This window comes from Arachis duranensis, chromosome 5 (assembly GCF_000817695.3).
Source record: "Arachis duranensis cultivar V14167 chromosome 5, aradu.V14167.gnm2.J7QH, whole genome shotgun sequence".
Taxonomy (NCBI): domain Eukaryota; kingdom Viridiplantae; phylum Streptophyta; class Magnoliopsida; order Fabales; family Fabaceae; genus Arachis; species Arachis duranensis.
This window is the reverse complement of record NC_029776.3, coordinates 20,827,273-20,843,920: the sequence shown is the minus strand read 5'-3', so window position 1 is coordinate 20,843,920 and position 16,648 is coordinate 20,827,273. Positions and strand designations below refer to the sequence as shown.

General features: G+C 33.7%; 1 protein-coding gene, 1 long non-coding RNA gene and 1 pseudogene across 2 annotated transcripts in view; all 3 read right to left on the bottom strand.

Annotated features, from left to right (window-relative positions):
- Positions 1-780, bottom strand: part of LOC127747480 (uncharacterized) — a 12,337-nt gene extending 11,557 nt beyond the window's left edge. Inside the window, exons 1-3 of the long non-coding RNA XR_008009320.1 lie at positions 648-780; positions 495-549; positions 291-413 (exon numbers count right to left, since the gene is read on the bottom strand). This is a non-coding gene — a long non-coding RNA (uncharacterized LOC127747480). The remainder of the gene's footprint in view (positions 1-290; positions 414-494; positions 550-647) is intronic.
- Positions 781-3,731: 2,951 nt separating this feature from the next.
- On the bottom strand, positions 3,732-4,710 carry LOC107488615 (protein FAR1-RELATED SEQUENCE 5-like). The gene is made up of 2 exons (XM_021143764.2): positions 3,939-4,710; positions 3,732-3,859 (listed from the first exon to the last, which is right to left on the bottom strand). Exons 1-2 carry the CDS (start codon positions 4,708-4,710, stop codon positions 3,732-3,734), a joined length of 900 nt encoding a protein of 299 aa, XP_020999423.2.
- A 16-nt stretch (positions 4,711-4,726) lies between these two features.
- On the bottom strand, positions 4,727-7,559 carry LOC110281474 (uncharacterized; annotated as a pseudogene).
- Positions 7,560-16,648: the final 9,089 nt, after the last annotated feature.

Genomic DNA, 16,648 nt, shown 5'->3' with positions numbered 1-16,648 from the left:
TCATACAATGCACACATCAACTTACCTTCCTTACATCTTTTCGGCCTCCGGCCCAATTTCACAATTTAAATGCATAAACCACAAATCAATACTCATTACCCAATACATCGAATTTTCAATACACCACGCATACAAGGCCACACAATTCTCAACCCAATCATAATTCACATTACATACCAACTATGCATATTAGCACCAACCATTTACACAATCCAAACTTAATCTTAGGGGCATCTAGCCTAGGAATTCTCATCACACCACACGGTACTTAAATGAAACTTAAACCGTACCTCTTGTAGCCAAATCAATTGAGCCTCTTCTTTAGAAGTCTCTACCAATCTTAGTCCCAAGCCTTACCAAAGCTCCTCAAGCAACACCAATCTTCCAATTGTGCACCAAGATCATCAAATACACTAACATAACCAATATCACATACATACATCAACCTAGGGCTCATAAGGATGATAAATCACAAGGGTTTGAGCACTTCTTACCTCAGCCCATATGAAGTAGGGATAGAACCCACTTAGAATCCATGTTGGAGTATCCCTAAACACCCAAAATCACAAGATTTCAACACTAACTACCCAAAAACATATAACAATGGGGAATTTCGAAAACTGGGCAGAGATGAATGGAATACTCACCACAAAACTTAGATAGAATTGTAGAGGATGAGAAGAGCGACGCGTGGCCGCAAACGGCTCGTCGATCGGAGCTCCGTAGCTCAAGTTATGGTGGTTTGAAGATCAAAGAGAGTTAGGTTTTCTCTCTTCTCTTCCCTCTTCTCAATTCAGCGCCCCAACCCTTCTCTTTAGGGTAAAATGAGCTGAAATGCTCATAACTAATGTTTATATATGTTGGGTCTTGGGCCCACTTAGGCCCAGTTCACTTATTTTTGTCCGTTGGTCCAATTTTGGGCTAAAACCTTTAAGATTAGCGCTCCAAATCGCACTTTAAATATTTCTACCTTCCCTAATCATAATTCCTCATTTCTTAATATTATTTACTCATAATCAATTTTCTCAGCTGCAGTACCAGACAGGTCTCAGCCGGTACTGCCGGTCAAAATCCCACTGCGCGCTTTTACGCAGAAAACTATGTCTTCCGACTCGGAAAAATTCACTGAATCCAAATATCACATTGAAATCATCAAATTCCAATCGCCAAATCTTCCAACCATATTCGCTCCTACTTAAATCATTATTTAATTAATTTTGGTTAGACCGGGTATTACAGAACACATTTGACAAAGATTAAATCCTTTTACTGCTATGAGATTATTTAAGTTCATATGTTATCGAATGATACACATATTAAAATTTACTATTTTACATAAAATAGAATGCCTGAATACTCGAGCCAACTTGTTGTCAATGGAACACAAGAATGACATTCTTGTTGCTCAGTCCAAAAAAGAAAAGGAAGAAGAAGCCCATTGTGAAACCATCTCTGTCTTTGAGACCATTTGTAAGCAAGCTTAGGCCATTGGGAGTTGGCACACCCGCAATGGACGTTCTTACTGACGTGGTTGACAATGACGAGGGTGTTGTAGACGTGACAAATCTGTTGTGTAGCAAATCTAATACCAAGACTACTCCAAGCAATAGAAAAAGGGAACAAGTGAGAGCAGAAAACAACAAGAACAACCTCAACATCTACTTGACTAGTGTGAATTCGAACAAGTCAACTGAAAATATTGGGAGCAACCTCCGAAAGCAAACTTCCCCACAATCGGTATGTATTGCAACATGGGATTTCGGGTCCATTTTTGATTGATTGCTATGTTCTTTTTTCCAAGATATATCAAATTCATTTTTTATTCGAATTAAATACAATATACCGATTTTCAGCTGGTATGTTAGACACATGGCAAACATATTTTCATTGGCTTTGGATATGGTACTTAATTCAAATTATTTGTTCAGCCATAAACTTTAGTTAATTTGTTGTAAAAAAAGTCTCGGTCAACAGCCACAATTGGAGCCGGCAGAAAATTAACGTTTTTGCCATCAAATGCTAAACCTCGGAAGATTTCAAAAGTTAAAAAAACAGCTGCGGGTGGGAAGGCAAGGAACGCTGAAGAGCATAGTGTTGAAGGGAACAAAGAAAACAAAGACAAAGAAATATACTGTTTCAATGTTACAAGGGTAAGAGTCTTTTATTAAATAATTATTATCATAGACGTAAGATGTTTAGACTAATATTTTTTTAAGTAATTTTTGTTATACCATGCTCTCTTGTCAAGATGCAATAAGTTTTTACTTCCCTTTAGTTTTCATTATGTCGGAAATTTTAAAAGTTATATAATGTTAATAGCCAAGTGAAATTTGTGTTATCATTCTTTCATTGAGATGTCTATATAATCTCTTTTAATAACGTATACATAAATTAAAGTAAACTTCTAATAGCTATGTTAATTTGTAGCCAAATTGTTCAAATATTTGGCAGGGCATGAAATGCGCATTCAGGGTAACGCTCATGCTTGAGTTGCTACAATATAGTGATAGATTATTTATTATTATTATTTTTTATCACATTTGGGTTTCATATTTTTTTTTATTTGTTTATTCTAGAGAAGAGCTTCTTAAGATAAGAGATGTGACTGCAACTAGAAAGGATTTTGAGTCACTCTGTCCAACACAACAAATAACTGAGAAGACAGAAGATATTGTACTTGACTGCCTTGAAATGTGTCCATAATCAGACTTTATTAACATGGAAAAACGTCTGGCAGCTTCCTCCAGCTTTTGCTGTAAGTGCATTAGTTTACTATTTATAATGTTATTTATAATTTGATTATATACATATTAATCTCTACCGAAATAAGAATAAATATCTAGGATACCATATTGGATGGAAATAATTTGGATGAGATATTAGTTTTCATGGTCGAACAGTTCATGCAGCCAACTAAGGATCTTTAGTTTGTAAGTGTCATTGACTCTTCATTGCTACAATGTTGGGGCTTTTTCCGACCCCTGTACCCTTTAGGATTGGTACCACCTCCTAGTCCAGGTTTCGAAGGCGTGTTCCCTTCATCCTGTACTTTGTATGAGCTATAAAGATCAAGCATAAGATCCCTTGCTTCATGGAACCTCTCTGTAGTAGTACATGCAACCTCTGACATCATCCTAGCACACTCATTGAGGATACAAAGTCAACTGCTAGCTAGTAATTTGCTAGTAAAACTACTTGACTCAGACATAGATTCTTTTGCTTTCTTAGTCCATCTATGCAATACTAGACATTTAGGAATTTTGCGCATATTCCTACGAACCAATACAGAGATAATGTGTTCACAGGAAATGCCGAATGATTCCATACGCATGCATGAACAAGTGATTGTGTTACCATTATCCACCCACTCAACCTCCCACACGTTTGTTGGTTTGGCATACCTACAAACATAATAAACTACACTATTGTCTCTTGTTTGATAATCCACGACTCTCATTGCACCCGCCCGAACAAGAATAGGCCTAAATAAAAAGAATACGTCCCTTATGTAAGTATCAGCAGCATACATCTCAAGTGATTCAATACAAGTTTGCATAACTGAAACTCCACGAGCAGATTCATATTCAGCATAAAATTCCCTAAACCGCATATGGCCAACATTCGTTGGAAGTGCTCAATGAACTCGGATAAGTCATAGTATACTTCCCAATCAATGAATGCAAACCCTTGTAGCATGATGTAGTCGTCCTAAATCCGGCAAAGAACTTCCCTCAGATGTAACATGTTGCCCATGATCGACGTTTCTCATAAATTTCATCTAGCCATTCCTTTTCCTCAATCCCAAATTCCTCTACCAATGTTTGCCGGTTGCTACGGAACACTGGAATCTGGTAATCTCCTAACATACAATCCTTAAACTTAAGATGTGAAACGAGGACTACACATATTTGTCGTTGCATTATGCAAGAGATGCCAACCACACAAATTCTTCATTGCCCTTTCCCCATCAGTTATCATAGAGGATGGGGTTCTACCATTCATTGCCTCCAAAAACTGTTGCAACACCCATATATAACTCTCATTCGTCTCATCTGTTACAATGCATGCAGCAAAGACAACAGTTTGGTTGTGATGGTTAACACATGTGAACACAACAAAAGGACACTTATATTTATTCTTGTTATATGTAGCATCAAACGCAACATCTTCAAACAATTCATAGTCCTCTCTACATAAACCATCACACCAAAAGAGATTTAGTAACCTTCCATCCGTCGCCCGAAGCTCTTGGTAGTATAAAGATTTATCCTTTGCAGCCTTCTCCTCCAAAAAATTTAATGCTCTACCCACATCCTCTGGAATCTCACGTCTCACCTTAGCTATTTGATTGTACATGTCTCTAGGACCATAGTTCAACTTGTCAAAACCACCACTTTGACTTTCTAGCAAAGCATAAACCTGGGATGTGCTAATTCCCGACTTACACATGTTGTTCATGAGTGCAATTTCGGCTTTGGACATACTCCGATGACCTGGCAATAACCTGCTCAGCCATCCTTCCAATAGTTTGTGATTATGAACATTTGAAAATCGAGTCATATGCCATCTTCCGGTTACCTTTACAAACTTGACTTGGAATTGTGCTTCGCGCCCAGTTCTTGTCTCAATCTTTGGTTCCTTTTTTCTGTTTGGCAAAGTGTACCACTTCACTAATCGATATCCTTGCTGAAAACACACAAATCTCTGCATGTAGGTCTAGGTCTCATCATTTGAGTTCTTCCAGTTTTTGTCTTTTCTTGCACTGAAACCTTGGCTCTTTTGCAAATCTGTTGTAAAATTTAAAAGCAATGGGTAGGGTTCCAAAGTGAAACTTGTCAACTTCAACCTCACCAATGCTTAAAAAGTCAAGTTTCAATAAATCCTCAATTGAATCCAATCCATATGCATCATCATAATCATAATCATAATCTGTCAATTCTTCAAATATCTCCTCACCATCTAACTCATCACCCAACTCTTCTTCCTGCTGCAACTCATCTAAGTATGACCTATCACCAGAATACTTCTCATCATAAAAAATACTATCCTCATGCTCATACTCACATTCATCCATGATCTCGTCCTCTCCCATGAATGACATTTGCAAGGAAATAATCTGAACATAAACAACACCGTAATAAAAATTAAGATCTGAGTACTAAGTACTACAAGACAAAATGGTTTCGGATAAAGCTCAAAATTAGACTTACAAATGAAGAAATCAAACAACACCAAAATACGTATGTTATCTATTTTTTTTGCCTAGTAAATTAAATACTACACAATGATAATTAGGCATAAATTATTAAAAAGCTTAATAATAAGTTCGTATCAGTCTACATAGCATTATCTTTACAGAAAAAAAATTATTTATCAAATGACTAAAATTCACTATAGAAAAGGTCACATGTCTCAAACTCAAAGAAAAACAATCAAATGAAAAAAGGGAGTACAAAATTTTCATTATAAAAAATGCAGAGTTTAAAAAATTGAGTCTATTCAATTAACAAACTTACAAATTTAGCGATCATGAATAAATATCATATCATCGCACTAGCTTACAACAACAATCGGTTATGTGCCGGTTAAAAATTATTTTAAGTTTTAATTTTTATTTACATACTAGGAGAACAAAATTCAACATAACAAATATGACCATATAATAATCACAAATCAATAACAATATCACATTTAAAGTAGCATCAATTCGCAAGCAAGAAAAATCTTAACATGCATTACTATCAAAATACTATGAACTAGTATTAACTAAGACAAATTGCCAAATCTCAAAATAAAATAAGTATAAAATGAGTAAATGGGTATTGCAATGCAAAAAATTTAATTTAACAATATTTAAAAATAAAAAAAAGCAGATAGACCATTGAAAAATTATTACATTTTTTTAAATAAAAGAAAGTAAAATTAAAATTTTTGCAATGAATCAAAAGTAAGGAAAAACCATGGAGGATAGTGTTTATTTGTAGTAGTAGTAATAGCACACAGACAAAGCCACCTGTGGCGAAGACAACAACAAAGTTCAGAAGAAGATCAGGCGTTGGTTCACCAGGTCTTTGAGATGCAAAACGGAAGATATGAAACCTAATTTTGAATTTATGACGGCAAGAAGACAATCAGCGGTGTCTTGTCGAAGCTCTGGACGCCCATGGAAGTATTACAACCGGAAAAGAAAGTGCGCCAAGCAGTGACGGATCCAGAAAATTTTTTTAGTGGGGGCAAAATAATAAAATAATAATTCAAAATAATAACAAATAATTTAGAATTCCATTCTTCTAGGTTTCATATTTTGAAAAGATTGAATAATCTTTTCATTGTCAATACAATCAAATGTCTCTCTTTCTATGTATGTCACTAAACAATCATTTAAAAATTCATCTCCCATACGGTTACGAAGTCGACTCTTTATGATGTTCATAGCAGAAAAGGTTCTTTCAACTGATGCAGTTGCTACAGGCAAAACTAAAGCCAACTTTAAAAGAAGAAACACTAATGGATAAACAATATTCTTTTGAGTCTCAACCAACTTCTGAGAAAGAGCACCAATTCTATTTAAGTCCGAGAAATGATCATCAGAACGCACATCTAGTATGAAGTTCTCAAGTTGACTGTCAAGTGCCAAAAGTTGAGTGCAAGAAAATTCTAATGGATAAAATTGAGCTAACTGGATCAACTTCTCCTTATCAAATGCAAAAATTGAGTGTTTTGGATTCAAACAAGCTATGCAAAAAAGCAATTCAGTATTCACCTCTGTAAAACGATTATTGAGTTCTTGAAGTTGCTTGATAGAATATCTCAACTTGAAAATGATGCAAATTTGATATCTTTTGAGCTTTGCGTCTTGATGTTCCTTGTGACACGAATATATCATCCATGATTGGAACAATAATATCATGTTTGTCACAAAACAGTGAGACTTCATCAAGTAAAAGAGACCAACCATCATCTCTTATATTTTGCAATCGTTGCTTAGACACTTTGACTAATGCCATAGCATTTACAATATCTTGATAATTCCTTTGTAACACCTGAGATAACTCATTAGTAACTCCCAAGATATTTTTCATCAAGTGCAAGTTGAAAATGAATTCAAAGGATTGAATGACATTCAATAAATGACATACTTCAGCTCTTTGTTCTGAATTATTTCCATCTTCCTCAACATATTCAAGAACATTAACCACAGAAGGAAATAAAGAAATTAATCTAAGTATAGTTCCATAGTGTGAACCCCATCTAGTGTCTCCAACTCTTTTTAAAGCTGTTTCTTGATTCAAACCACGCCCACTAGAAATTTCTCCACTTTTTAATGCTTCAATTGTCTTAGTCATTTGACTATCACGAAGCATATCTCTTCGTTTACACGAAGCTCCAACAACATTGCACAAATTGGTTAACAAATTAAAAAGCAAAGCAATTTCAACTTATTTTTTTGCAACCGTTACAAGAGCTAACTGAATTTGGTGGGCAAAGCAATGTACATAGAAAGCATAAGAATTTTCTTTCAATATCAAAGTTTTCAAACCATTAAATTCTCCTTGCATGTTACTTGCACCGTCATATCTTTGTCCATGTACTCTTGATAAACTTAAATTATATGTTTCTAATAATGACTCCAATGCTAATTTTAGAGATAAAGCATTAGTATTAGAAACTTGAACAAGACCAAGAAAATGCTCCCTAACTTGTCCTTCTTTGTTCACATACCTTAAGCAAACTGACATTTGCTCCTTAATAGAAATGTCGCGGGCTTCATCAACCAATACAGCAAATAATTCATCACCAAGATCATCAACAATGACTTTTGTCGTTTCCCTTGCAGCAGCTCTTACAATGTCTTTTTGGATTGAGGGTGCTATTAGTTTAAGATTTCCACGAGCATTTTTAAAAGCACGATCAATCTCTTCATTATGTTGCACAAGAAAGTTTAGAAGTTCAAAAAAATTTTCTTGGTTAACAGAATCATCCGTCTCATCATTACCACGAAAGGCCAATCCTTGTCGCAAAAGAAATCTAATACAATCAATTGTTGCTGTCAAGTGAATTTGATAATTCTTTTTAGCTTGCTCAAATTGTTTTTCAATAGCAGCAGTGATGTGTTGTTTTGGTCTCATAAGTGCTTCACATTTTCTCTAAGCCTGATTATGAGTGCTATCATGAATCCCAACATGAATTTGTAGTCTCTCCTTTTTTTTCCAATTTGAAAAGCCATTAGTTATAAAAGCATCACCACCTTCAGTCTCGGGTTTCATAAGATAACAACAAAGACAAAAAACAGCATCTTTTGATATACTATACTCTAAGCAGTTGCCATAGTCATCAAACCAATTAGGATTAAATCTTCGAAAAGAAGAATCATAAGCAGTTTGTGGAAAATCATGAGTCCTTGGTTGACAAGGACCTTTTTACAAATATGCACATCTAATTTTGTCTCTGTCATTCGGGTGATAACTTGAAATCTTTGGTCGTTGTCCTGGATCTGCTATAAGACTCTCTACTTCGAATTCTAAAAACCTCCTTTTATTAGAAGAGGTCAATGAATTATTTTGAGATCCAATCTCCAATGACGAGGTTCTTTTGAAATATTTCTCCATTACTAATAAGATAAAATTATAAATCTAAGTTAATTAATTAATAAAAAAGTTCACAATTCTACACAAATTAAAAATTATAAATACAAAATTGATATACATATGTCATTTAAATAAATTTCCAAGTTCCAACAAAAATAACAACAACTAATATCTCAATCCATTCTAAGCTCTTGCGGTGCTGATGCACATCTGATGATGAGACAGAATTGCTATAAGCCTGCCTATAAATGCCATCTAAGTCAATGAGGTAATATTACTCATTGAGTCATTGTTCAACATTAGTAGAATAGTAGTCCAGACTCCAGAAACAAAAATTGAGCATATAAACTTATTTCAAAGGCCCTGTAAGACTGTAATGAAATTTAAACAATACCATATATATAAACTTATTTCAAAACTCATATAAACAATACCATATAATGAGTCTTTACATATCAGATATTAGTCTTCATTTTTTCCCATCTTAAGCAAGTAGGAAAGACCAAAAGACACAATCTTTATATATCGAAGAAGAAAAAAAGGAGTACAGTGTAAATGTATAAAATTCAATCCCAATTCACAAATTAACAAACAAATTAATCCAAGAAGTGAATAAGTGAATTAACAAACAAATTAATCAAACTAAACTTGCAAAGTTGCAATTACATCAGAACAAATTCAATCACAAATTCACAATTAACAAACCAACTAAATCAATTATCAAACAAATTAATCCAATTAGCAAATAAGTGAATAAACAGAATTGCAGATTGATGAATCATGATTCATGAATGTACCAAGAAATAGAATAATTCAAGACTGAATCTGAATAGCTGAACTCTAGTAACTAAGAAGCAAAAGTGCATAACCCAATAGGCAGTAGCGGTGCGGGCGTGTGGCGTTCAGCGGCAGCAGGACGAAGACGAAAGGTAGGCATTCTCTGCTGAAGTCTGAAGAGTGAAACTGTGAAAATCGAAGAGAGAAGAGGAACTCAGATTCGCAGTATTCGAAGAAGAAGAAGGAGAAGCCAGAAGGGGATGCGGTCATGCGGAGACGCGGCGCGGCAACAGTGAGCCAGTGACTCTGGACTCTGGAGACACGAGGGCAGAGACGTCAGCGAGGAGAGAACCGTGACACTGTCTGAAACGTGGAGTGGTGCCGGTGGGCTGGTGCCTGGTGGCATGCGACACGGCAACTGGCGGCTGGAGCCTGGAGGGAGGGCTGGAGCAGATGAAGAAGATTGGAGAAAAAGAAGGGTTAGGGATTTAGTTTGAAGTGGGGTCTAGGTCCTGGGGTCAAAATTAATTATATACTGGGGGCAATTTAGACATTTCACTAAGAACTACTAAGACATTTTTGGAATTTTACTGGGGGCAGTTGCCCCCACTCCCCAATGAATACATCTGTCCCGGGCGCCAGGTATTGTAGTGGCACAGCAGTGGTCAGGGACTGGCGGCGTCCTAAAAGAATTGTGTGCAGTGACAGACGGTGGCTTGGAACTCCCCTGACAGGGCGGCAAGGATTTTGAACCTTGAGGTTATTGGGAGGCAGTCCTATTTCCTGCTTCAACATACTGGCTGTAGAAAAAGTAGATTTACGGTTCAGATTTCTTACCGTATCTGAGTTGGATGGGTTTGGATTTTTTTTTTTTGCTTTGTCCATATCAAAAAAGAAAGACTGGTTAAACTTAAAATAATTATTAATTATAATATTAATAATATAAAAGACTTTCAAAATCCAAATAATAGGGGAATATTGTAACATCTATCCTATCTCTATAGGACCTTAAAAGGATTTGAGTATGGAAAAAAATTTAAAAAAAAAACTAAAAGAACTAATTCATAGATAGATATGTTATTTTTAGATCAATCTAAAATTCAAAAATATCGTACAAAAAACCTTAACCTTATCTGTTGCTACACTGGTATATCTTATTATTATTTATCTATTTGTCAGTTACATTGGTATTATTACTACTAATGTTATTATTACATTTCATTCCTCACTGCTTCAAAAATATGTGTATATTTTCTTTTACGAGATTAAAATAATTTATTAACTACTTGGACCACAAACAATTTTAATTATTGATTACTACTTATTTACCATTACTAAAGATTTACTAAATTATAACAATTAAATACTATTTAATTTAAATTGATATGAACAATTCTAAATATAAATAATTAAAACATCATAGTTAATAATTATAAATGTGTTTAAATTTTAAATGTCAGTCTTTTTAATTTATCAACTAATTTTATTTTTAAAAATTCATTAAATTTACATGATTGAATAAAAAAATTTAGAATTAGATTACTCATTATTAGTTGTAACTATTAATACAATAAATACTTTTAAATTTTATAAAAATATTTATAATAATTATAAATACACAATAGAATCTTAATTATCAATAAAATTAAAATAATAATTACAACTAAATATTTATTAATTTGTTTATAAAATTCAAACATTTTTCTTATACTCGTTATTTTTAATATTATTCGTTATTCTAGTTGTATCCATTGCAAAATATAACAAGCGTAATATAAATTTTCAAACTTTATAAAAATATTTATGGTGATCGTTTTTTTACAATTTTTCAACTCATTTTAACTTAAACAAAGTTTTCATTCATCTATGATATTAAATTAGGTTAAATCTAATACCACTTATTTGAAATTCATCATACATATAGGGTCAAATTTCCGATTACCATATTTATTGTAGAGACTCATATAAGCCACTAATATAGAATTTGAAAGGTTAGTTTATAAAGATTCAGTCTCTACCTTTTCTATCAAAGACAAAATCAATTTTAAAATTATTACGTAAAAGATATTTTGGTATTTTTATGTTTAATGTGAAAATATTTTACTTTTTAAAAATAAATCTGGAGTAGTTTCAATATTTTAAAATTAAAAATTAAATTTTAATTTGTAATATAATTAAACAATTTTATAGGTAAAAGGGTATTTTTTATTTTTTTATTTTATAATATCAAATATTATTTATTTATGATTAACAAATTAAATTACTAACTGTTTAACTTATTTAAGTTACAAAAAAAATTACTAACTTGATGGAACTAAGTATTTATATGTAAAAGAGAAAATTTTAAATTTAAATCTTTATTTTTCATCATATGTATGTGTATTTTTACGAAAATACAAATTTTATATTAAGAGTGTAGATTTTGCTGATGTATTATTTTTTATTAATTTCTAAAGAATTAAAATTACACCATAATCAATATATGTGTAACTTCTTTGTGTTTAATTAATATATTAATTTAAAAAATAATTAAAAGATTGACTATATTTACTTAATTAATAGAATTATATGAATAATAAATTAAATAATATCATCGTATTATTTATAATTGTATTACTCATCACATATGTAGTTACTAATATTTATCTATTAATCATTTTGAATATATAAATTACATAATTTGTAAATAATAATTTCAAATTTGATATCTACTTTCAATGATAATTTTGTTAAAAAATATGAATTAATTATATATTTTTATGGTAGCAATAAAACAAAGTAAACAAAATTAATACCACTTTATATCAATATAAAAAATAAAGAAATAACCGATTTTTTTATTTAAAATTGATATTTACTTATATATATAATAAATTAATTTTCTTAAACACGTATTTATCACAAATAAATTCATATTTTTTACTAAATTTATACTTATAATTATTAGTATAATTAGACTATCTTTTAATTTATTCATTATAATTTTATAAATTTAGAGGCTATCCACATAATATTAAAAATTAGTATAGAAAAATTATTATAATTACAAAAATAACATATTTTTTTTATTTTTAAAGAATTAATTTATATTTTTTTTCATGATAGACAAATTTATGTTTTTGAAGAAAAAGAAGCGAACTCTGAAGCTGTTTTCTCTACTTCTGTGTGGGTGACAGTAAAACACTAAAATATTTATAACATGTTAAAATGATATTTTTAAAAAAAAACAAAAGATAAAATAGAATTGGAAGAATTATTTTATTACACCGGTGAAACATAATTCGTCAAAGCTTCAAAGAAGCATTTAATAGGATGGCTGAACCAATGGAATGTACAATTAACAATTTAACATTAATATTAAAGACAAATTGCATATGGAAAATATACAAGATGGTAATGAAACAAATATATATTGAGAAAGAATTAATAGAGATAAAATGTAGAGAAGGCAATCAAAAGATGAGCGGTCGAGTGAGTGGGGAAGAGACTTTAAGGGTGAAACACGGTAAGCAGTCGATAATGTCGGCAGAAGAGATAAGGGGGAGAGTGGAGGAGGACTTGCATCAGGAAAAAAGGAGGATCATATTTTGGGAGGGGTTTCTAAGTCTTTCAAGGTTTTTTTCAGGAACAAAGTTGTGGGTTCCAAGATTGCTAAAACTTTTTCACTCGTTGAAACTTTGTCGGGAGATAACATTGCGGTAGTTTCTGGGAAGCACTCTTGCCACCGAGTGTCATGTTTACCCAAGAAGCTAAGAATTGTTTGGCATAACCTTATAAGGATGCTATAGTGATTAAGGTGCTAGGTAAACATTATAGCTACACTGCATTATCTCATAAACTCTGAACGATATGGCAGATTAAGGGAGGTTTTGATTTATTGGATATGGGGTTTGACTACTTTCTTGTAAAGTTTGATGTGGCTAAGGAGCGAGAAAAGGTTCTCTTAGGAGGTTCATGGATGATCGAGGGAAATTATGTGGCTGTGAAGCCTTGGGATCAAGAGTTTAGATCAAGTGAAAACTATTTTGGAGCAACTTTAGTGTGGATTAGAATTTTCGGATTACCAATTTGGTGCTACCAAGAAGATGCAATGCTCCGTGTTGCGACTGCAGTTGACATTCCCGTCAAGGTTGATTTGGCAACAAAATTAGTTGAAAGAGGATGATATGTTCGAGCCTGTGTTCAGATAGATTTAGGATTGCCACTGACTAAGAAGATTCTTGTTGAATGTGTTGAATATGAAAGTCTTCACCTTATTTGTGGCTCCTGTCTCAAGTTTGGTCATGATATGAAGGTGTGCAAGACTGACAGAAATGCGGGAGGAGGAACTAATGCCAAGGTGGTCGGCGATGTAGCAAAGTAGCCAGAAAGTTCAAATTCAAAAAATCCGGTGCATGTGGAAAAGGCAAGTTTTAATTTTGGCAAAAATCTTGGAGATGAAACTGTAAATGTTGGTGTCCCAGATTTGATGGATAGTGATTTGCATACTGTTCATGTAGACCATGCACAACATGAGGATTTGGAAGGCTGGACTCAAGTGATTAGGAAAGAAAAGTATAAAATGGGTCAAAAGCCTTCTCCTAGCACTCATCAGGTCCAACCAAAAACAAAGAAGACTCCTAACAAGGCTACCAATACTTGGACAAGGCCTAATCACCAACATACAACACATGTTACTGGATCCAAAGTAAAATTAAGTAGGGGCATCAATATTAGAAAACCGGTTAGTGTGGCTTCTTCAGGGACCCGGCACAACATTCATCATCAGCAACAAAGCGAGACAACAAATGGCACTGTGCAAAAGCGTCCTCGCCCAAACTCTTTGCAGAATTCACCAGTAGATAAGGATGGAGCATTGACAGCGGGTGTGGCGCAAGTTTCGACGGAGAAAATTGTGCTGCAACTTGAGAGTCCATTAAAGGCAGGATCGTCGAAGACAGGGACATCATGTTGAGTCTCGGGTTTGTTATTGGAGCTCCCTTTTTGCTGTTTTTTATGGATAGTTTCAATATCATAGCTTGGAATGTGAGGGGTGCATCTAGTAAAATGGCCCGTGTGCATTGCAAAAATTTGGTGAGAATATATAAACCATCTTTCGTCTTTCTCTTTGAGACTCATACCATGTTTAATAGTTTGAAGAATTTTTGGGATCAGTTGGGTTTTCATTGTGTTGGTATTGAGGAAGCAGTAGGACACAAGGGTGGCATTTGGTTTCTATCTTCTATTGCTAATGCTTCTTGTGTGGTTATTGACCAAATTGACCAATGTATCACAGTGAAAGTAAGTGTGGGCAACTTAGTTTGGCTTGTAGTACAGTGTATGGGAGTCCTCAATTCGAAAAAAGAAGTATGCTTTGGGATCATTTGCGTTCTATTAATTCAGGCCATAATGGACCGTGGATGACTGTTGGTGATTTTAATGAGATTGTGGCACCAGACGAGAGTACAGGTGCTTATTTTTCTTCTCACAGAGCTAGTCTATTAACTACTACTCTAGATGACTGTAAGCTCTTTGATCTTAAAGTGACTGGTAGGAGATATACTTGGTATAGAGCAGTTCAGGCTGGCAAGGATTTGGCTAAAAAGTTGGATAGAGCTCTAGTTAATGAGGCGTGGATGACAATGTTTCCTGAGGGTTATTCTGAAATTCTTAGCAGGTTTCATTCTGATCATTGTCCTATTTTAGTTCGTTATCATGGTGACCCCAGAGTGAAAGATTGTTGTCCTTTTAGGTTCCAAGCTGCGTGGGCAACACATCCTTCTTATAAACATGTTATTAGTAAGGCTTGGAGTCAAGAGTTTGGAGGCGTTACTGAAAGGCTTAAGATGGTTCAACAGGCTTCTTTGGACTTTAACTCAAAGATTTTTGGAAATATTTTTGTGCAGAAAAGTAAGCTGGAATATCAGATTGATCAGATTCAACGGCGTTTGGAGGTTATCGTTGTGTTATCTCTGAGAATTAAAGAAGCTGAACTGAGGGAAGATTACAATAGGCTTTTATTGCAAGAGGAACTTTTTTGGTACCAAAAATCTAGAGAGCAGTAGGTCAAGTATGGGGATAGAAACACTAAATTCTTTCATCTTCAGACTTTGGTGCGTAGAAACAATAATAGAGTACATGGATTATATGTTAGAGATGGGTCTTGGTCTACTGATCCAGATATTCTTCAGGAAGAAGCCCTCTCTTTTTACAAGAATCTCTTTGGTACAATGGAAGAGGTTGAGGTTGATTGTTTAGGGGATGTTCCGATGCCCACTCTAAGCACTAAGGCTTGTGCTAGGTTAATTGACCCTGTCTCTTTTGTGGAAGTTAAGTCAGCAGTATTCAGTATGAATCCTTTTAAGGCTCCTAGTCTAGATGGCTTTCAAGCTTATTTTTTTAAAGAATATTGGGAGATAGTAGGCACTGAGATTTGGAATATTGTCCGGAGCAATTTTTTGGGAGAGTACTTAAATCCTAGCATCATGGAAACTCTAATTGTGCTTATTCCTAAAATTGATAACCCTACCTTTATGAAAGATTTCAGGCCTATTAGCTTGTGTAATGTTGTTTATAAAATTATCACCAAAGTATTGACTAATCGACTTTGGCCTTTTCTTCCAGATATTGTTAGTCCTTTACAAGAAGGTTTTATTCCAAGTCATGGTGCTCCTGATAATATTATTATGGCCCAAGAAATTCTGAATTTCATGAAGCACACAAAATTCAAGAAAGGTACTCTTGCTTTTAAAATTGATCTTGAAAAAGCTTATGATAGGGTGGATTGAAAATTTTTGGAGAGTACTATCATTGCTTTTGGTTTTCCTATCATCACTGTTAATTTGATTATGAATTGTGTTCGTGTATCATCTCTTTCTATTATGTGGAATGGGAATAGATTGGATAGTTTTGCTCCTAGAAGGGGACTTAGATAGGGCGATCCAATGTCTCCTTACTTATTTGTGCTTTGTATGGAAAGACTTGCTTGCTATATATCTCATAAGGTGGTCGAGGGTGTATGGAAACCAGTTTCTATTACTAGGGGTCGCCCAAAATTTTCTCATTTGATGTTTGCGGATGATCTCTTACTTTTCTGTCAGGCTACAAAGAGTCAAGTCCAAATGGTCATGCATTCTCTTAACATTTTTTGCAATGCATCTAGCATGAAAGTGAATCTTGAAAAGTCTAAAGCTTTTTGTTCTAAAAATGTGACTGCTAGTAGAAGAGATATTTTTACTAGTATTTCTTCAATACGTTTTGCTTTGGACTTAGGAAGATATCTTGGAGTTAACTTTAATCATTCT